This window comes from Sardina pilchardus, chromosome 3 (assembly GCF_963854185.1).
Source record: "Sardina pilchardus chromosome 3, fSarPil1.1, whole genome shotgun sequence".
NCBI classification, from domain to species: domain Eukaryota; kingdom Metazoa; phylum Chordata; class Actinopteri; order Clupeiformes; family Clupeidae; genus Sardina; species Sardina pilchardus.
Window position 1 is genome coordinate 15,294,391 of NC_084996.1, and position 22,935 is coordinate 15,317,325.

Sequence of the window (22,935 nt, forward strand, 5' to 3'; positions counted from 1 at the left end):
TAAATAACTGTCCATGACAGAAAGCAGTCATCTATCACTTTTATTCCATCTCCCTTCTTCCCTCTCTCTCTCTCCTCCTCCAACCCTCTGCACCCCTCTCGCCCCCCCCCACACACACACCCCACCCCATCCCCACCGCCCTCCCCACTGACAATTACATACACACATACATACACATATGCACACATATATGAATACACACACCAAAACACATACACACACACGCACACTCAGACAGACAAGAGAAATACACATTCATACATGCATATGGAATTATACTCACATTCAGACATGCCTATTCACATCTATGTAAATTACCAGCACTCTCTCCATCACACACAAGTCCATCTCGGGAGCATATTAGCATAATGGAATTTCTATACCTAATACATGTTCTCAGACGTACACGCATATGCTGGTATGTACTCCCATACTGAAACACACACGCACACACACACACATACACACATGCACACATACATGCACGCACACATACACATTCATGCACACACACACACACACACACACACACACACACACACACACACACATACATGCACATGCGCACACACGCACACACACACGCACACACACTCACACACACACACACACACACCCACACAAACACACAACGCACACACACACACACACACACACACACACACACACACACACACACACACACACACACACACACACACACACACACACACACACATCCTCTCACAAAGGCTTATGTATGCCTAGACTTAGTCACATACTGTATAAGTGCAGTGCAGACCCGCATATGCCGTGAGACCCTTTCACTCTCACAGAGGCACACGCATACACATACCAATGCAAGTGCCCAAACACACACCCACACAAGCCAACCGACACACAAGCACACACACACACACACACACACACTTTCCCAAATCATCTCATAAATCAGACAGAGTGTGGTCCATGCCGTAGGCAGGGAGAGCCGGGGGTGGAGTGATTTATTGGCCGCTAATTTTTCAAGTCATCTTGATGCGGTGCAGAAGTTTGCCAAGCCTAAACCACAACATATGCCTGCCAGCTGGGCTCGATGTGCAACATAAATAAGCAATACATTTTCCGGTGCCAAAGACCACCGAACGTCCACATAGAGAGAAAAAAAATAGAGGGGGGGGAAAATCAGACTAGACGTTTAGACATCTATTTAGAACAGCCAATAGACGTTTGATGTATTTCAGCAGTGTTTTCCTAATCATTTATGAAAATCATTTATGAAAATGATACACAAACCCCCCCGCCCCCTCATACTCGAATGCATATGGACACACACACACACAGACACAGACACAGACACACACACACACACACACACACACACACACACACACACTCACACACACACTCACACACACACACACAGAGACACACACACACACACACACACACACACACACACACACACACACACACACACACACACACCCGCTTCCTCGTCACGTGTCCCTCATCACACAGCGCGGTGATCATCCTCCCCGCTTTGACAACCTAAGCCCCATCATCCACGCTCTTCCCGATCCGTGCGTCGGTACCAGCGGCCCGGCGTGGTGCGATCCTGGCCGCCGTTGACGGCTCGTGTCTGCCGGGGGGGTGGGGGGTGGGGGGGGGGTGTTGTCGGGGTTGGGGGGTTCGGCGAAAGCGGGGAATGTTGGTGGAGGCGATTAATCACTGTTTATCAGTCGCTCATTTCTGTGCGGGAGATCTGTGGAACGGGGAGCCATAAATCGCGGGCGGCCGCTGACAGCGCACTCCGTCTCCATTCGTCCTGGCGCTACAGGTTTATTGTCCTCAAAACCCATTCAGGAGAATGACGGATGAGAGGCCCCATCGCCAGCCGCTCCCCACTCTTAACCTCGCGCCGGGGAGGGAGACAGGGAGGGAGAGGAGAGCGAGAGGGAGGGAGAGAGGGAGAGGAGAGAGAGAGGGAGAGACAAAGGGAGAAAGAGTGTGAGGAGGGAGGTGGAGGGGGGGGGGGTTAGGGAGAGAGAGGGAGAGGGAGAAGGGAGGAAAGAAGGTGTAACGCCTTTTTCCTCCTTCCACCTCTCCTACTCCTGATCTTGTTGATCTGCTGCTCGGAGGGGAGATTCGTGGCACCTTGTACAGGAGCGAGAGATACAGAGATGGAGAGAGAGAATGATAGATTAGGAGAGAGAGAGAGAGCCCCCTCACTTTCTCCTCCTCCTCCTCCTCCTCCTCCTATGTTTGAGAGTTTTGGGGGGTGGGTGGCGGTGTGGGGGTTGGGGTTGCATGGCGCCATTCTCTGTTTTGTCTCCTGCAACCCAAACCTTCCCATGAGCCCCTCTGAGTGGGCCTGTTTCTGGCCCCCGCCCCGCCGCTGGGAGAGAGAGAGGGATCGGGCTCCCCAGTCTCAGTGTCAGGCCGTGGGGAGGAGGCCCAGATAGCATGACGCTAACAGCGCCTCTGCGCTCATCTCGGCTGCTGTTTGTTTATGGCCGTGTGGCGCGGCTGAGGCGCGGCTGAGGCTCGGCTGAGGCTAGGCTGAGGTGCGGCGCTAGCGCAGCCGAAACAGAGCGCTAATGTGCTCCAGTGGCATTCCGTAGCCGTGCGAGCACCTGCAAGTCATTCAGATGCGCGAGAGCTGCAGAGCATGAGATGAGATGTGAAGAAATCCATACGTGTTGAAACGCCGAAAAGCGCTCAGGGCCACTTTTAAGGCACGCAGCAATCGACAGCGGTCTCCTCTTCCGCGCATTGAAGTGCATTTCAGCACCACGGACAGCGTCTCTTCTCCCTTGCATTGTAAGTGCGTTTCAGCCCCACGGACAGCGCACCGGACCCTCTGTTAATGAAGCCTCCTCCCCCCCCCCCAGCCCCCTCCTCCTTCCTCCCTCTCCTCATCCCTCACGTGCTGCCACTTGGAGCACATCAGCTCCTTGAGTTGTTCACACCAGTCCTCGAAGCAGCCCTCACGCCGAGGGCCCCGCCAGACTCCTTCAGACGCCGCCAAACAGGAAGCTCTCCACTCGAGAGCTTTTCCCACGGCGGCTGCGGCGGCTGCGGCGGCGGCGGCGGGCTGAGTTTCCCCCGCGAGGTGACGCTCCCGTTGAAGAGCCCCCATTGAAAGAGCCACGCAGCTGCGCAAATGACTGAATTAGTGGCTAAACAGGGTCTTAATACGCGCCGAGGATCCTCCTCATTGTCAGAGCGTGCTCTAAGAGGATAATTAAGCACTAGTTGTCTTGATTAGATTAAGCTCCTCTTCTTCCTCCTCCTCCTCCTCCTCCTCCTCCTCCGCTCCTCTCCTCAACTCCCCCAGTGGTGGGATTACCGTGCTGCGATCATCCACCCGGTCTGCCCTCAACAGGAAGCATTAGAGAGATCAACTCAGTAGGAAGAAAAGTTTTTCTTTCTTTTTTCCCTGCCGCTCTTTCTCTCTTTCTCTCTCGGCTTCTTTTATTTCTTCTGGAGATGACCTCCCAGTTTGAGGATAACTAGATTGCCAGAGGGGGCAGACTCGGGGTCGTGTGAGTAGTGAGCATTCTCTCACCACCTGACACATATGACATATGAGCTACTGTGCGGAGTGACCTCTCACTCGCCCCCAACCCGCACCCCACCGCCCACACACACACACACACACACACACACACACACACACACACACACACACACACACACGCACACACACACACACACACACACTCTCTCTCTGTCTTACACACACACACACACACACACACACTCTCTGTCTTACACACACACACACACACAGAAATACAGACGCCCACACAAACGCACATATACACACAGAGAAACCAACACATACACACATATGCACTGACACACATACAACCCCCTCCCCTACTCTCTCTTTCACACACACACACACACTGCTCATATTTTTCCATCAAGTCTTTTCCGGAAGATTCCTGGGCTCAAGACGGCGGCTGCTAGTGGCTGTTTATGCTCAAACGGGCTTTTTGCTGTTGTTGCTTTCCATGGGTGTGGAGAAGTGTGACAGGCCCTTTGATTTATGGGTTATTATTGAAGCGGTGTACCCTATCGCCAGCTCATTATGAGTTTACATTCACATACATCATGCATTGCATATTGCATACAAATTCAACCTTTAGGAGAAAACAGCCGCAGAAAAATAAAAAAGACTTTTTTTTCTCTATTCTCTTCTCTCTTTTTTTAATGTCAGAAGCAAGAGGCAAGGTTTTAAATTTTGAAAGGTGGAAAAAATAGTTGGAATCCGTGAATCTTGAAAAGTCTTTTGTGAATGAGGACGAGGCTCAGGCCGTTACTCACGGAGAGTTCTAGTGGACTCATTTAAATGTCAAGGTCAGAGTTATAAATTAGGCGTGCGGAGGGAACAGGCTAGTGGGGCTGGAGGTGTGGGGGGGTTGGGGAGTGGGGCAGGCGGGGGTGGGGGGGGGGGATATGGTATGTGCGGGTTGCTGTTGGCGTGGCGACAATGTGTGGGCGTGACAGGGACAGGGGCGGGACAGGAGTACGGGGGCGTGGCGGTGCGGTGCGGAGGCGCAGGGCGGAGGAGGTGCCGGGGAGCGGAGGGGAGCGGAGCGGCACACGTGGGAAGGGAGCGCTAATGGGCCGCGACGTTAACCGCGGGGGACATTAAACCCGTCCGCCGGAGTTTGGAGGGGGAGAGAAAAAAAAAAGATACGCAACTAATCTGTCTCGCTGTCATCTCTCTTTCACTTTCTCTCTCGCTTTCTCTCTCGCTTCTGCCGCTTCTGCCTCGGCTCTCGTTTTCCTTCCTCCCTCCTCTCCAATCTTCTCTTTCTCTTACCGCCTCCGTCTCTTTCTCCACTTCTTCTGTTTTCCTCTCTGTCTCTCTCACTTTGCGCTGATATAATCACCTCCTCTCGTTTGCGCAGTTCTGCATGTGCCTCTCAGGACAACGCGTCCCTTAAGGTCAGAGGTGAAAGGTTGTGTATGTTCCAATCAAATGGCTTCGTCCCTCGGTTGCCTCCCTGGCTGAATGTCAGATGTTAATGTTGTTACGTAAAAGCCAAAGAGGGAGCTCAAACAAAGTGAAAACAATTATGTTTCCCCCTAATAGTCAGTCTCTCTTACCGAGCTGAGAAGCATCATATTTGTTTGATTTATTACAGTTATAGTTGTAATAAATCTTTCTCTTTAGATAGTAGCTTCATAAATCACAATTGAAAAAGATACAATTAATGATCATGATCAAATATTGATAGTAATAAATATCCAAACTCAAGATTTTCACTCTTCTTATTCACGTATAATTAAGTTCATCAATAAGCGAATCTTGATTCTTGAAATGTCAAACAATTATGAGAAATGAAGATAAATATCATGAATGAATAAGAATGCATAATTGTGATAAATAAAGAACTACTAATTAGTTGAGAGGAAGATGTAAAGGAGAGAGAGTTGTGTATGCTCCATGTCCATTCTAATCAGCTGTCCTCTCTCTCCCTTTGTGACACATTGAGCTTTGAGCTCTATGCTCTGCTTCTCTTGCCATCCGGATTTTAGAATCTCCATCCAAAAAAAACAAAAGGATTTTTTTTTCTCTGTTCATACTGAAAATAGTTGAGTGTTTTTTTTTTAGAATGAGAACTGTATTTTCAACCTCCTTACTTAAGGTCATAGGGCATGCAAAGGGTTGGTATCTCTTGCCATGATCTTTTGCGATGCCCTTTTTCTCTCTCTAATTTGTGATCTCCCGAGTGGTATTTTGGAAGGCACATTCTATGTGGCTGCTCCAATTTGACAAGGTAGTTTGCAATCAGGCATTCTCTGATTAACTTGATTTAGCGTTCTAGTACTTTGTTAAGATTGGACTTGTCTAGCCTTTGAGAAATACGGGACAGTTTCACTCTGGCTGATAATTTCAATTTGATTGGGTTTATATCCTTGATGCGACTCAAATTAATAATTAATTTGATACCATTATTTTACTCTGATCATGCAGAATTAAATGCATCCGGAATTTTTATTGTACTTTTGGTGACTGCAAGGAGCACGGCCAGATGACCCAGCTCTGCCCTGCCAGCATTATTCAGTGCACCTCTATGGACCAGTGCTTTTACAGAACTGTGTGGAGTGCTTCCAAGACACTCTCGTCCCATGACTTTTTTGCTTAATGCCGGACCTCATATTTCTGCACTGTACAGCAGAATTCGAGTCATAATAAGGTGTCAATTATGTTTAACCAAAATTTAATGGGCAGGTGAAATTTCGTAATGACTTTAGATTGTGTTGAATGCCCTATGAGCTCCGTCTCTCAAGCCTGTTGGGGGACTTCCTGGAGGCCTGTAGCTAGTCCTTCAACATACAGTATACTGTAGCTGGTGGTGTGCTCTAAAATAGTAGGGTCTAATGTAGATTTCCATCTGAGATAGGAACGTGAAGAGGATTTTTACAGTCGTTTATAGTTTATTTCTGAGGGTGTTTGTTTTGTGAACACTGCCAGCTGTTAAGGATTTCGTTCCAGATTTTCTGGGGGTTGGTGGAAAAAGTTTTGAAATGAGCCATTCAGACATTACCATTTTAATCAGTCTTTCAGACAGTCTTGTCAGTTAATTTTCCCTACATTGTGTTTTTGATTTATCAACTGTTCAATTTCATTTAGTTCCCCAGACATGTACTCAAATTTCTTCTTTTGTAATAACCTTTTTATAGTTTAGTTCATGCTGACATTTTATTTCCTTCCACATTTTGCAGGTTTGGCAGCTCATTGTTTGACATTTAATTGTATCCTAGATGCTGCACTTATCTGTTTAATTCTTTTCTTAATTTCTCTGTCCCCACGTGGTGTGTTTTATATTTGATTTCGGTGCATATTTGAGCAACACGGCATTAAGATGGTGACCGGACATATTAATGATTAATGGTTACGTATGTTTTGTACGATTCTATGAGCTTTAAGCACCTGGCTGTCCATCAAAATGTGTGTGCAGGTTGTGTTTGTATTAGCAGTCACCTGTGACCTGGGTGACATAATGTATGCTCTTTGCACTGGCCCAAAAGTGTGCAGGTTGACCATGTCCATGATGCAGCTGCACATATATCTGAAAGGGGGGCTTCTCATAGAGCCTCCCATGAAGAAGATGCATTCCTGGTGGAGTAACCTCACACTTGACACGGGCTTGGGACACCACTGCTCCTGTAGGCTAGACCGCTTCAATGACTTTCGATAGGCGATGCTTGGACAGGGCGTGGTCTCGCCTGTATATCCCGGGAGCTTTGAATTGTCTCCACCCCTGCTGGTTCGCAGAACCCTAACAAATGGCTCTGGCCATTCAGAGGTGGCAGGAGTGTAGGCAGATGACCTCATCCAACGTTCAACAGCAAATATTTGCAATAATTGGGTTGGCTATTCACAGTCTTTTTGGTGGGCAAAAATGTCACTGCTCCAACCTATCTGGGTAGTAAGACTACCAGAGTTGCTCATACCAATGACTGCATACTCTTGAACCTGCGTACCCGCATGCGAAGACTATTAGAGGGCACTTCCAGGGTGCCCGTGCCTCTTGTGCCAGGGCAAAGGGTATACATCACCCAGATCACTGGCGACCTGCACCCACACATGATGGACATCCAGGTGCTTAAAGCACCACCTCTGGCAATCAGTGGAAACAAAATAGAACACTATTTTCATTGAGTTGGCAGGAGAGTTTTTGATCATAAATTCACTTTCACTTTCACATTCACTTTCATGTATTGCAACTTGATTTGCCCCTACTCCAAACTCGTTTGTGGGGAGAGGGAACATATTGGGTTTTAGATTGTGGAGATCTTTTTGTGTTTCTCACTGCTTCAAGTATTGGATCGTCTAAACTTTACTCTCACTTTCTCACTTTCTCTCTTTCTTTCTCTCTCTCTCTCTCTCTCTCTCTCTCTCCCTCTCTCTCTCTCTCTCTCTCTCTCTCTCTCTCTGCAGTAACTGGTTTTCCGTACCCAGCCACTGGGGCCACAGTGGCCTACAGGGGGGCCCACCTGAGAGGGCGGGGCAGGGCCGTGTACAACACCTTCCGCACGGCACCCCCACCCCCTCCCATCCCCGCTTACGGAGCGTAAGTGTCCAACGCAGACTGCATCGCCTCTGTGTCTGTGTCTGTGTCTGTGTGTGTGTGTGTGTGTGTGTGTGGGCCGGGGACGCGGGGTCCATGCATGTGTTTATGTGTGTGCATATGTAAACATCTGTTAGCACTTTGGAAGCATGTAGTTACATAACAAACACAGACATGGAAAGCACTTGATGGCAGAGCCCTGTGAGACAGAAGTGCTTAGGATGTCCCATAGTCACAAATGAGATGCACATGACTGTGTGTGTGTGTGTGTGTGTGTGTGTGTGTGTGTGTGTGTGTGTGTGTGTGTGTGTGTGTGTGTGTGTGTGTGTGTGTACACATGTGTCTGTGTGTGTTGCTATACCGGTGCCAGACACTCAGCCTGTCTATAGCTCAGCCGTCTGGCAGGCTGATCTGCCTCAGATCAGAGTTGTAATCGAATCCTTACTGATTAGGTCTACATCCTGGGATCTCCTGCAGTTTACTCTCTCTTTCTCTCTCACTCTCTCTCTCTCTCTCTCTCTCTCTCTCTCACTCTCTCTCTCTCTCTCTCTCTCTTTGTCTGTCTGTCTCGTTCTCTTTCTTGCTTACACCAGCTCTCTCCGTATCACTTTCTCTCACACAGCTTCTCTACCCCCACACACACCACACTTCTTTCTCTCTCTCTCTCTCCCCCACTCTCTCCTCCTCTCTCTCTCTCTCTCTGTCTCTCTCTCTATCTGTCTCTCGTTCTCTCTCTCCCTGACATCACTGCTGCAGTAACTGGAGAGGCAAACACTTTTACTGGAGCAGAAAATTGGACTGTGATTCAGAAATGGCCGTGTGCCCCTCCCTTCTTAATATGTCATTCATTATTTGCGCTGTGGTGAAGCTCAGGCTGCAGCATCCGCGAGATGACCCCACAGTCACGAACGCACCCTCCTGTCTCCCGCTCATGACACCCCCCAACACACACACACACACACACACACACACACACACACACTTAAACAGCACATCACCATGAAGCCGTTTGTCCGCTATGCCTCAAAGTTAGAGGAGGAATTGCATTACATGCTACACCAGAAGCCCATTTCACCTTTCCAAATACACTAATGCTCTCTCTCTCTCTCTCTCTGTGTCTCTCTCTCTCCCCTCGTGAACAGAGTGGTTTACCAGGATGGCTTCTACGGAGCAGAGATCTATGTAAGTGGGACTTTGGCCTCCTCTTTCCGTTTTTTTTCCTTTTCTTCTGTGAGTGAAACGCTGGTGGAGGGGGGACTAAACAGAAAAGCCGCCTCACGTGCCTCAACCCAGACCTCCAACACAACCTCCACTAGAACAAATGCCCTGAATCAGTGGCCTCTTCCCCAGACCCTAATATGATCCCTCATCATCAAGACTCCCCCTCACCGCCTCCCCCAACACACACACACACACACACACACACACACACACACACACACACACACACACACACACACACATGCACATTATAGAGATGAACATGTAAAGATGAATACATGCATCAAATAGGGATACATATACAGATGTATATATACGGAATGCACTCACACTCCTCAACAGCACCGGAAACACACTCAACATGGATATCAAACATGTATGTTGGTCCACATCACTTTGTGTTGCACTGGGATACATTTGCTGTGTTTTTCAAGAATTGGTTGTAGATCAAACTAGCATTGGTTTGATTTAGAAGGGAGCATCACTGGTGTCCACACTGTGTGTGTGTGTGTGTGTGTGTGTGTGTGTGTGTGTGTGTGTGTGTGTGTGTGTGTGTGTCTTTGTGTGTGTCTTTGTGTGTGTGTGTGTGTGTGTGTGTGTCTTTATCGTGAGGGCATAGGGACCTCCACAATCAGTACCAGATAAGGCGCAGAGAGCAGATAAAGGGATTTAATAATCTCTCCTCAGCGGCTGCTGTTGTCCCTGCGCACACACACACACACACCCATCCACACACACGCACACACACATCCACACACACACATGCGGTCATGCCTGTTTGCCCATGCATATACAGCCACACACACATGCGGGCACACATACACACACACACACACACACACACACACACAAGCACACTCACACATACACGCAAACGCAGGCACACAGACCCCAGGTTGCTCAGTCAGTCATGAGCACACAAACAGAGCGCTGGCACTCAGCGAGACTATCTGTGGCGGAGAGGAGAGGAGAGGAGAGGAGAGGAGAGCAAGGGAGCCGGGGCAAGTGACAGAGGAGGGGAGATAATTAGTGCATCAGTGGATGTGTTGTTTAGATCCCCGGCTCTCCCTCCGCCACAGAGAGGAGAGACCGCAGCCAGACACCGAGCCTCCCCGCTCACACTCACAGCTCCTCTCCGCTGACATCTGACTCCCACACACACACACACCGTGCGCAGGCGCATACACGCACGCATACACACACACACACGCACACACACACACGCATACAGTGCGCACACACACACACATACACAATCAAACACACACACACACACTGTGCGCACATACACACACACGTACACACTCACACACACACACATAATCTCACCTCCTTCATCCGTCTGCCTCTGCTTCACTTTCTGTCTCTCTGTGTCTCTGTCATTCTGCATTCTCTCTTGCTCTACTTTTCTCTCAAATATCCATTTTTCTGTCTCTCTCTCTTCGTCTCTTTCTCTCTCTCTGTCTGTTGCTGCACATCTTTTTTTCTCATACCTGCTCTCTCTTTCTCCCACTCTCTCTCTCTCTCTCTCTCTCTCTCTCTCTCTCTCTCTCTCTCTCTGTTCTCTGTCTATTCTCTTTGGATGTGCTACAGTGTTTGGATGTAGCGTAGCCCTGTGATGCTCCAGCCCTAGATCAGGTGGCTGTGCCCTGTGTGTGAGACGGTGCTTTGGTTCTGTCCACACCACTGCTCCCTCAGATCTCTACCCAGCACTGACCAGCCACACCATCCCTCACATACACATGCCATTTTCCCCCAAGTGTCTTCAGCCATGACTAACACGTGTGTGTGTGTCTGTGTGTCTGTGTGTGTGTGTGTGTGTGTGTGTGTGTGTGTGTGTGTGTGTGTGTGTGTGTGTGTGTGTGTGTGTTTGTTTGTTTGTGTGCATGCATGACTGAGTGTGTGTGTGTGTGTGTGTGTGTGTGTGAGAGAGAGAGAGATGCACATGCTTTTTGGCACTGGCTTTTCAGTAGCCAGTGAGGTGGTCCTTCCATTGTTTGAAACATGGTTGATGCGCACACGCACACACGCACACACACACACACACACACACACACACACACACACACACACACACACACACTGACAGATCCTTCCCCCTGGTAAAGTCCCATCAGCCCCTGGGACTTGAGGCTGACAGGAGGCCCAGAGGTCATAGAGCAGTGGTGCCTTCTGTGCCTGACATGATGGCATGAGGAATGAGCCCAGTTCATTATATATGTATTACCCTATGCATTACCCGTATACAACATATACAATGTATACATACCGGTGACCTCTCCCATCCATTCACACATACATGGAGGGACAGAGATTGACATTGAGGGATGAGTAACACACATGCCCGTGCTCACACTCAATGTACATACACAAACATCACACAGAAAGATAAACACATACATATTCACACACATATGCATCCACTATTATTCTCTGTGTGTGTGTGTGTGTGTGTATACGTGTGTGTGTGTGTGTGTGTGTGTGTGTGTGTGTGTGTGTGTGTGTGTGTGTGTGTGTGAGTGTGTGTGTGTGTGTGTGTGTGTTTCTGCCTCTCTCTTTTTTCCCTGTCTCTCTCTCCCTTACACACACACACACACACACACACATACACACACACACACAGACACACAGAGACACACACACACACACACACACACACACACACACACACACACACACACACACACACACACACAAGCGAATACACACCCACTCATAGGAGCAAAAAGTGACACAAAATAACAAATGTGCCTGGTGGCCTGCGCGGCGGATCTGACACTGATGTATGAGGTGGCGTGAGTGGAGGTAGGGGAAGTGTAATCAGCGCACTCCCAGGGCTCGCCTCTCCCACAGGATGCCCTCCACTACCCCCAACCCCCCCTCTCCACCCTCCACCCCCTACCCCCACCCCCACCCCCACCCCCACCACATCCTGCCCCCCCACGGGGGGGAGGGAGAGGAGTCAGGGGTGGGCAGGTCAGCTCGGTTGACCCGGGCATCCCTGCAGTGCCCTCTGACCGGCGCTGAGATGGGGATGTCAGCCAGTCCTCGCCCACTCTTTATCTCCCTCCAACAAGTTCCAGCTCACACACCCACACACACACACACACACACACACACACACACACACACACACACACACACACACACACACACACACACAGGACTTGCTCACCTGCGTTGGGTAGGCCAGCCATTTGTGATAGCGAGTTTACACAGACACAGGCTCCCCCACACACACACATGCCGCTTGCGATGGTGAGAATGCGGCAGCAGGCAGGCAGGCGGACGAGCGCTCCGTCGTATAGGTGTGCGTATGGGTGTGGTTTTTCTGGAAGTTTCTCTCTCCTCCGCATGATGCCTGGCCATCCTCTCCTGCGCTGCGCTCTGAGCTGGGGCCCTCTCCTGCGCTGTCTGCGTCTGTACAGCACAAGTGAAGACAGATGTGAGCTCTTTAATAATGCAGAGAACAGAGCGAGCAGAGCCATCCCTCTCCTGCCGTCATCTTAAAAAAGAGGAGTGAATTTGGGGAGAGCTCTGCCCCCCCCCCCCCTCCACCACCACCACTAGCACCACCTCTCTCTCTCTCCTCTTTCTCTCTCTATCCCCCTTTCTCTCGCGCGCGGGCGCGCGCGCACTCTTAAGCTGTGTCTTGAGTCTATCTCTGTCTCTCACACATCGCTTCTCATGCTTGCAGTCACGCATTGCTCCCCACAAAAACTTAAATCACTCCCTCTGATGCACGCACACACTCTCACAGACACATGCAAGCAACGTTCGTTCTACTCCCCACACATAGACACACACACACACACACAGAGTTACATACACAACCATATTCTCATACACTGCACTGACTGTACACCACAACATATCCAACTAACTTTAGTGCACTCTCACACACAGACATACACACTCAGACGCACACAATCGCATGCATGCACGCACACACACGCACACAAACACACAAACACACACACACACACAAGGGAGACGTGAAGGCTCTGAGGGCATCAATCATTCCCCGTTCCTTCAGGCGCTCAGAAATAGAAAAAAACAAATGGATTCTTTCCCCCGAAATGGCGCCCTCTGGCTGTGAGCCAGGGATTTTCACGGTTCTGCGCCTGTTGCCATCCCCTGAAAAAGAAAACTGATTTCACATTTACAAAAAAAGAAAAGCCTGTCCTACACCATTTCTGCCAACACAAAAACAGAAAAGAGAAACTTTTATTATCTGTATGCTATATTTCAGGGCCTGTGCTTTGTCCAAAGCCATGAAATATGTTTGTTGCAGGATATCTTCTATCCAACTACATTTTGTGTATGGATGTGCATATTGCCTGGAAACCTGTTGTTGATCATTTGTCTTTTCTTTGTTTGTTTTTAAAGGGGGGCTATGCTGCATACAGATATGCTCAGCCCACCACTGCTGCAGCCTACAGTGACAGGTGAGAAAACGCATTGTGTCCCACACACACACACACACACACACACACACACACACACACAAACAAATAAAATACAATAGCACAAGAACAAGAAAAAATGTACAATTACATTTCACCCACTACAGACAATGCCATGTTGTCCCCAGTACAAAGGGATTGTTTTCAATTTCCAGACTCATATTTTAAGTCAAGAGAAAAAGCAAGCAGTATAATTCTATAAGGAGTTAAAATAAATGTGAAATATGTGCTATCTACTACTTTGAAATATCTAACTAGCTGAGTGACATTTCCCAGGATTTTACTGGGGGGGGGAGATCTAGGGTATAATTTGAAGCTGTCAGTCTGAGTATATGTAGTTGTCATTTGGGATAAGACATGCAGCCAATGCGGCTATGGCTATGGAGGTTATAGGATGGTGTGGAGGCCACAGCAGACTGTGGATGGGGTGATAAGGAGGGTGGAGGTGGAGGTGGAGGTGGGATCTCATCTGTGAGGGTGTGTGTGAGCGTGTCAGGAGTGATAATGCTCACGTCTTGTCTGAGAGGCTCAGAGATCATAACGATAATGTCCCACGTATCAGACATGCTTCTTACACACTGGCTTTGTGCTCCAGAAGGACACTAATTAATAAATAAATTAAAGATAAATCCAGATAAATACTTGACAGAGAGTGGCTTTTTTTAAAATCTGTTTCCACTGATTTAAATTTCTGTTTGGCTTCTGTGTGTATTTCTGCCTGTTCGTCCTTATGTAATTCAGTATAGTTGGGTTTGGGATTTAGCTTTTTGCTTTTCCAAGATTTTGTCCCACCGTTTCTCACTGTATAGATCATTCCAAGCCAATGTGCTTGCCTTCAGATTTCACCAGATATGTCGTACTGTAGCTTTATCCTTATGAGATAGAAGGTCAAGTTAGGTCCACTGGACCTCAGAGAATGGTTTCAAGTACAGACAAACTTTCTTTCTACATGCCCTGTGAGAGAAATGAAATGTCATTCACTCAACATTAAGAAAATCAATAGCGATGTCCTCCAAGTCTAAAATCTAGAGTAATCACAGTCAGCAATTAGTGCTGTAATTACATGTTTAGTTATTTTAAAGGCTTTTGGACTTTTGCCCATAGATGTGTGCCAGCTGTGCACAAAAACACAACACATAAACACCAAATCAAACAGTGTATTAGTCACGAACATAAAGCACATGCCATTCCCTGCCAGCATTTAGGGTTTGTCTGTGTACTTAATGAAACAAATAATTTGGGAATGAGAATCTTCAGCCGTCTCTTAATATAATGCCAAGGCAGGCAGGGTGCCATTTTGTTTCTTTTCTGAGTGGACATTTTTGGCATTGGGTACGTACACCCACTGAAGTGAAAGAGCCTGGCTCTGTGACTTTCCCAGTCGGCAAGGACTCTTCCGTCTCCTCTCCCCTTAAACCGTCCTCCGTGCCCTCCCAGAGCCTCCGTGCTCTCTCCCGTGCCTCCCTCCCCAATAGCCCCCAGTGGGCCCAGTGTGCTGGGCCTTCCCCCGTAACGCGCCTGGATGTCCTTGCTCAGGAGAAAGCCTTTGCCCCATGTCTCTTGTCTCTCTTTTTCTTTTCTGGGGAAAATGACATTTTCCTCCCCCACCTCCCACCTCACCCCACCTCACCCCACCCCCCCTATCCTTCTCTCTCTCTCTCTCTCTCTCTCTCTCTCTCTCTCTCTCCTCTCTCCTCTCTCCGGATTCCCTTTTTTCCGTATTCCTGCTTGATTTGGTGCCCTCAGTCCTTGGCTTGGAGTGCGTTATCTGCTCCTCACAGACCCTCATTTGCAAGCGAGCGTCGGAGGAAGAGAGAGACGGACGGAGGAGGGAGGGGGGGAGGATGGGGTGGGGGTTGGGGGGGGGGGCTGAAGTAAATAGAGGAATAACTGAGGAGCAGTAAATAAATAAATAAATGAAAAGACGGGCAGGAGGGAGGACACATCTTGTCCTGTCTCTGAGGGAAATTGAAGGGATTAGTTCCAAACCACCAACAATGAAAAGCCAGGGCGTGAGCCCTCTGTGCAGCCCAAGTAAACAACGGCTGGGGGGCTCGGGAGGAGGGGGGGTTGGGGGGGGGGGGGGGGGTATGTCCTCCCTCACCCGTCTATTTCTCCCTCTCTCCCTCTCGCTCCCTCCCTCCCTCCCCCCCTCTCTCTCTCCCTCCTGGGTTCACCTCCAGAGAGACCCACCACCTAATCAAGGAGACAATAAAACAGAGTAATTCAATTCAGCGCAAATAGCACATAAACCTTTGAACACCTGGTGTAAAAAAGCCTGGACAATTCCAGAGTTGTACAGTTCGTGACAGGAGAGAGAGCGAGTGATGGAGAACAAGGGAGGGGGGGAGGGGGGGGGCGTAAAAAATGGAGGCTTATGCCAAGGCTACAAAAAGGTGAAAACCCAAAGCCTTTCATGTGCAATTAAGGTGCTGTGTGCATTCAGCACCATTCTGAGTCAGAGTTGTTCAGTATTATACGCTCAAGTGTTCAAGCCAACTGAGTTTCTCTCTCTCTTTCTCTCTCTTTCTCTCTCTCTCTGTCTCTCTCTCTCTCTCTCTCTCTCGTCTCCATTGCAGCTATGGCAGAGTCTATGCAACGCCGGACCCGTACCACCACACGATCGGCCCGGCCACCACCTACAGTGTGGGGACCATGGTGAGTGACCTATCCCTCTGCACCCTGCTACAGTCGCACACACACACACACACAAACACACACACACACACACACACACACACAAATATACAAATGTTAGGAAATGTGTGCCTTACATAGGAGCACTGTACAGTCCGTCCAAAAGAGAGACATTTTGCTCATTCACTCCATCTAGTGGCAACGCAATAGCACTGATACGATGTTGGATCGGAGTTTATGCACTGACTGGGCATTTGCCATCCCAAAATGACTTCCACCACAGACTCTAAACTGATTTCATGTGCTAGATGGCTTTTGCTGACACACAACTAATCACATCCTCCCTCGCACAAACACCCTCCCGCTGTGAGCACCCTCACACCTACAGTACTTAAAAGAATCAAGTCAGTTGGTTAATGTTTGTTTTTAGCTAGCGTTTGCAGCTTTACATCAAAGATGAAAAGTCAAAAAATCAGTGGAGAAAAAAAGAGCCATTTTTACTTTTTGGACCAAAAGAAAGAGAAATCTGTTCTCTTGAGTTTTATTTTTTCTCTTTTCTTTGGAGAGCATGGGAGAGGACTCCATTCTGCCTCTGATACGAAAAACTGTTAACCGCATGCAGCAGTGTGCCGTGGGACATGACAAGGGGAGAGAGAGAGAGAGACAAAGAAAGAAAGAAAGAAAAGAAAAAGAAAGGGATGATTGAGGAGAGAAGGGATAGAGTAACGTCTCACCCTCCTCCTCCTTCACCCATAAGTTTGGATTGGACACTCACTCTCTCCGTTAGGTTAGCAACTCAAATATTTAACATTTTCCGGCATGCATGCGTTTTCTTTTTCTTTTTTTTTGTCCTCACAAAAAAACAAAGAGCAACAACAAAGCTGTATTTAAAAAGGAGAAAGAGAAACAGTTCCCCGGTGCAGCTGCTAGCTAAAAGCTTTCATTAATTAAGACAGTAATTTTTATGATTTCGTTTTATAAGCCTTCATTTTAACCTAATTAAAAGCTGTGCTTGTGCATTTTGATGCTTTCCTCTGCTCCTCCAAACTTCCTTCCCTCGTCTCACACTCTCTCGCGCTGATCCACATTACAAGACTGACACAATTGGCCTCAAAATCTCAAAACGTGTGTGCGTGTGTGTTGTGTGTGTGTCTGTGCCTTTGTGTGTGTGTGCGTGTGTGTGTGTGTGTGTGTGTGCGTGTGTGTGTGTGTGTGTGTGGTGGTGGTGGTGGTGGGGGGGGTTATATTCTCCCTCAGTGCTGCTTAACCAGGTAGTGGAGGAAATCATCTAGGTTCTTCAGATTTTTTTTGTACCCAGTGTATAAAGTACTGTCAAACATAGTGAGAGTTGTTGAGGTGGGAAAATCATTTGGTTTCTAATTCTTTAATCATATTTGATTAATGGCTTGGAAGAAGCGGAGGATAGGGGGTGGAGAGAGGATAGAAAAGACAGACAGAGCAGAGGGAGAGGAGAGAGCAAGAAAGAGAGAGAGAGAGAGAGGAAGAGAGGAGGGTGCTTTTTTGCATTTAAAAGCCATTCAATAATTAGTTCCTCCGAGGTTGCGTAAAATTCTCTTTGCAGATTTGCAGCGTGCTGAAATTACAAATTGGGTTCCACGCTGATGAAAGTTGCACACAAGCAAGAGGGTTCCCTAAAATTAGAGATAATTAGCCTTTGAAGGTTTCAGGGCCTTGCCTTTGGAAAGTAGCCAAAAGAAACAGAGCAGAGGTTGGACCCGGGGAGAGTGTGTGTGTATGTGTCTGTGAGTGTGTGTGTGTGTGTGTGTGTGTGTGTGAGAGAGAGAGAGAGACAGAGAGAAACAGAGAGAGGGAGAGGGAGAGTGTATACATGCATGTGTATGCATGTATGTGTGGGAATGCATGCATCTGTGTTTGGTACGTGCATTATTACGTGTGTGTGTGTGTGTGTGTGTGTGTGTGTGTGTGTGTGTGTGTGTGTTTGTGTGTTTGTGTGTTTGTGTGTTTGTGTGTCTGTAGCTGTGTGTGTGCATGTTTCTCCGACTGTATGGTTGTGCGCACTCCCCTTAGGAAGTCTGTAGCAGTGTTAGCCCATCACCCTATCGTGGTGTGGTATGGCGTGGTCTAGTGTGGCGTGGTGTGGTGTGGCATGGTGTGATATGGCGTGGTGTGGTGTGGTGTGGTGTGCTATGGCGTGGTGTGGTGTGGTGCAGTGCAGCGCAGTGCCAGTCAGGTGTGTGCCCCCCCCCCCCCACCCCACCCCGAGTGTCTGACTTGAAAGGGAAACGATCGCTGCGCTCCTTTGAACCGCTTTGCCTCAGCCCCCCTAAACTCCGAGTGCACGCTGACGACTTGAGAAGCTGTCCTGGAGGGACACGTCCCAGAACACAGCGTCACCGAGCGCGCGGGACGAGCAGGGGCTCATAATGAGGCCGCGACGCTACAGCGAACACTTCCACCAGTGAATCTGGCCCTGCAGTAAAGGGGAGAAAAAAAAGAGCACAGGATACAGTAGGTGTCCTTTCATAAAAGTGGAAGTGATTTGCATATCAGATAAAGTTCAGATTGAAATGAATATTTACGCCACCGTGAGGTGTGTCTGCTTAAAAATTTAGAGGCCACCGTAGCGTTTTTAAAAACGTAAAATAAAAAAATGGAAAACTTAAAAGCGCATGCACGCGCACACACACGCACTCACCAAAATGGGCGAATTGTCAAGCAAAAGCGCCGCCGTGTCGAGGGAAGGAACTTTGCAGAGGGAGAGGAAAAAAAAAAGCTGCATGGGAGCGGTCACCCTAACACTGATTGGTCCTTTTTCATCTTTGATGTTGCAGGCTAGCCTTTACAGAGGAGGGTACAGTCGCTTCACTCCCTACTAAAGAGACAAAGAGAGAGAGAGAGAGAGAAACACAAAGACATTACCCAGACTACAACAACCAAACAAAAAAAACAAAACAAAAAAAACAAACACTCTCAAGAACAAATAAATAAAAACAATCCAAACAAGCTACTGTATAAACAGCTCATCCTGCGTGGAGTACTGACTCAGACTAAAGCTTCCAGATCACAGGGCTAACCCTGTCCCCTCACCCCTCGCCTAAATGAGTCTCCTCTTTGTGTCCAGATGTCAGATGTTTGTCTGTTGATTGATTTCACTACTGATTTTTTTTCTTTCTTTCTTTCTTTTTTTCCTCCTGTCTTTTTAAATGTCTGTTCTTACTTCATGTAATGTGACGTGTTACTGATGGGTTTGGAGGGATTGTATATAAACGTCCCCATACTCTGTGTTACCAGTGTTGATTTGTTTTTTTTGTTTTTATTTATTTCTTTATTTATTTCTTTTTAATACTGTGAGTAAATATGCACAATTCTTCTCCATCGTTGCTCCTTCCTTTTCAAGAAGCAACAATGAGCATCAGTCTGAGCCAAATCGAATATCACATCAGTTTGTTGTTACACTATATCCCAGTCTCCATCACCAACACTAAGCTAATTTGCGCGCTATTCGGTTAGCCCCTCTCCTACTGCAGAGAAGAAAAGCTCCATACCATGATGCTATCAAAGGGAGTGCTCTTCCCTACTCCCCCCTCATTGATCACTGAGGGCAGGCTGCGTTATTGACTGTAGGGTGCTTTGAGGCATTATACTCCCCCTCGTGTCCTGACTTGTATCTGTATTAATTGACATGTTGGGTTACCTGCGTGTCACTGTAAAACAGCAGGGGGCGTTGAACCCTATTGTGCGGTACATGGCAACTCATGGTCTTAGGTTTATGCATCTATTTAGCAAGTTTTCAGGAGTAACCGCTTTTCAGTCATGCACAAAATGATATAGCTGTCCTACCTCAGGATAACCCAAAGGAACAGTCGGATGTTTCATCTCAGTGAAGTGGTGGAAACATTTAAATGTGTTATGGTCTTAATATCAGCCAGACTGGTGTATTACTCTAACATGTCCAGTTTGCTACTGAACACCAGTTCTGATGGCATTCATTTACAAATGTGCCAGTTAAATGTTGGCCCCGACTTCAAGTGAAATAATTCTCTGATCACCTCAAGCAAGTCTGGTGCTCAACTCAACTGGCTGACTTTCAGACTGAATCCATTTTCTGTGAGGATTCACCACTGTAAGCACCATTTAGCTCCGACCAAGGCTTCAGTCTAGTCCAGGGAAGCAGCCCTGTGTCTATGCAAATAGGGCTCAGGAGGAAGATCTTCATTTATTTATTCACTTAACATTACTTCCCCTTCGGTTCTTGTCTGGTCTCCTTTCTCAGGTCCGAAATACGGGTTTACACTCTAAATTCTGGGAAAGTGCAGACTTTGGTGGCAATGGAGAGTTGTATTTTTTTTTTTCTTATCTGAACAGAGACGTAAGGATAAGTACAGGAAAGTCAATCAATACGGAGCCACGAGGGCCCAGTGGGGGGTGGGGTTGGTGTCGGTAACAGACTAATTCATTCTTGAGTCTAATCGATATGGAGAAACTGCTCAGCAAATCAGCTCTTTTCCCTTAGCCTGATAAAGAGTCCATCCCTGTGCGCATTGAGCCCCCCCCTGCCATATGTCGGGTCCACATTCTCTCTGTGAGAATCAGATATATAGTTCTAGTTAGCAGACAAACATGGCAGCATATTTGAGTTTTGGTACTGGTTATCATCTAATGTCAGGCCCAAGAATACTACTTGCCAGAGTATTAATCATTTTGCCAGAGAGGTGATTACTTACCGTATCAGTCAGTGATGCTCCTTATCAGTCATTGTGCAAAACTGTAGTACGAATCACAGTATAAGTTACTGTATCATGAAAATGTGTTGAAATGTGTCTGTTTGACTGCCTCATCATAGCCTACTAAGATTCTGGATTGAAAGTCCTCAGACAACATTTTACCCATGTTTTAATAGAACGTATACTCTAGCCAGCATTTTGTGTATACTTGAGTTTTCTAGGGAGAGTTTGTGTACGTGTGTGTGTTTGTGTGTGTGTGTGTTTGTATGTATGCGTTTGCGGTGTGCGTTAGCTCATTAATTTTGAGTGGCACGGCCCTTCTTGTCCACTTTATTGTGCTGTGGCACGGTGCAGCAGTGGCAGGGTTTTAAAGAGACGGCTGCTCCCACTTAAAAGCCCCCCGCAGAATAAAGTCCAACTGTTGCAAACTTCCTTTAGCTCATTTAATACTAGCTCAGTTTTTTCCAGAGAAAAGACTTTGGGCTATTCAAACCAGCACTCCCCGACTGGCAGTGAGGGACTGAGAGCGAGAGCAAGACACAGAGAGAGAGAGAGAGAGAGAAACGCAGAAAAACAGGGAGAGGGAGTTTCAAGTAAATTCTCCTGTATGGTCAAAAGAAAGCTCATTCTCTTTGAGTTCTCTGCGTTTTCTCTTTGCGTTCCATCTCCTAATGATGCCAGTGGCTGCAGCTGTTACTCCAACGTCTCCTACTCTTCTCTCGAATCTCACAACTTCCCTCTTCATGTGGAGAATTTACTGGAGACAGTGACTTCATAATTAGTGTCGGTGCCAGCCGCACTTTAAAAGGTTGCCTCTATTTGCTCAAACGCGCTTGTTTGATCTGGATGTCAGACAGGCTTATGCACAACGCTTGGAGCGGCGTTCTAGAGTAATTAGTCCGGACTGGAACCTCGGTTACTTCTGACAGGTTTGAAGCGTTCCCCTAAGCAACGGCCCTGTTCCCTCGAGATGGTGGGGTTTGGCTTCCAGTTTCCTGCAAACGCAGCCGCAGTTCCGTCGGCTCGTTTCTCTGCGGAAAATGCTGTACTGCTGTCCTCGAGGTTTGGATGCTGCAGGAGACGGTGTTGTTGTTCAGTAGCTTTGGATTCGATTAGTTGCTTTATGCAGTAGGTCCTCTGTTTGTGCTTCACCGATGAAGCCACGTATCTGTTGCTCGTCTTCCACGAGAAAAACCCTCGAGTCGGAGGACCGAAGCTACAGTTTACCCTTCCCTTCTGTCATGCAGCCACTCCACACCCCCAGTCAGGCATAGGAGCTCTCACTGTATTACTCTAGTCCACCACACATGGGTGCTGCACATTGCTACAGTACAGTGTGGAAAGCTGTTCACGCAGAGCAGTGTATTGGTTCATGTTTTTGGTTCATCAGAACAAAAATATAGAAAACAAAAACAACATGACCCCATCCTTGTTGCTAGGTCCTTCTTCCCAGCGTCTGTCTTTCTGTCTGTTACACCTCCTCTACAAAATAATTTCTAACACTTCTGCTTCCGTCTACTTACTAAGGTTCTCACATGTAGTATAGACATGGGACTTTCTCAATAGTTACTGTAAGTGTGGTAAACGTTTAGTTGATGTTTAGTTCATCATGTGGAGTATTGCTCTAAGGAGGATCAGCTGTGTATGACATGTGTCTTTATTTAGACCGGCCTTCATGCAAAACTCCTTCTCTTCATGTCCAAATGAAATGCTAACTGAGGTGCATACATACTGTGAACTCTTTTGTCTTCTTACTGTACTCATTTTATTCACTAACATGTAACGTAACATTGCATATTAACATGACTATATATATATACATATATATATTGC

The 22,935-nt window shown here is 47.6% G+C and overlaps 1 protein-coding gene across 4 annotated transcripts in view; it reads left to right on the top strand.

Annotated features, from left to right (window-relative positions):
- Window positions 1-22,935, top strand: part of rbfox3a (RNA binding fox-1 homolog 3a) — a 354,038-nt gene that overhangs the window by 326,066 nt on the left and 5,037 nt on the right. For 3 of the 4 annotated variants that reach the window (XM_062532056.1, XM_062532059.1, XM_062532060.1), the window contains 5 exons: window positions 7,943-8,075; window positions 9,215-9,254; window positions 13,683-13,741; window positions 16,339-16,417; window positions 19,210-19,491. In XM_062532056.1, the coding sequence (XP_062388040.1) occupies window positions 7,943-8,075; window positions 9,215-9,254; window positions 13,683-13,741; window positions 16,339-16,417; window positions 19,210-19,254 (356 nt within the window). In that variant the 3' untranslated portion in view covers window positions 19,255-19,491. Of the gene's footprint in view, window positions 1-7,942; window positions 8,076-9,214; window positions 9,255-13,682; window positions 13,742-16,338; window positions 16,418-19,209; window positions 19,492-22,935 lie in introns of those variants that run through there. The other variant, XM_062532057.1, reaches the window with a different exon arrangement.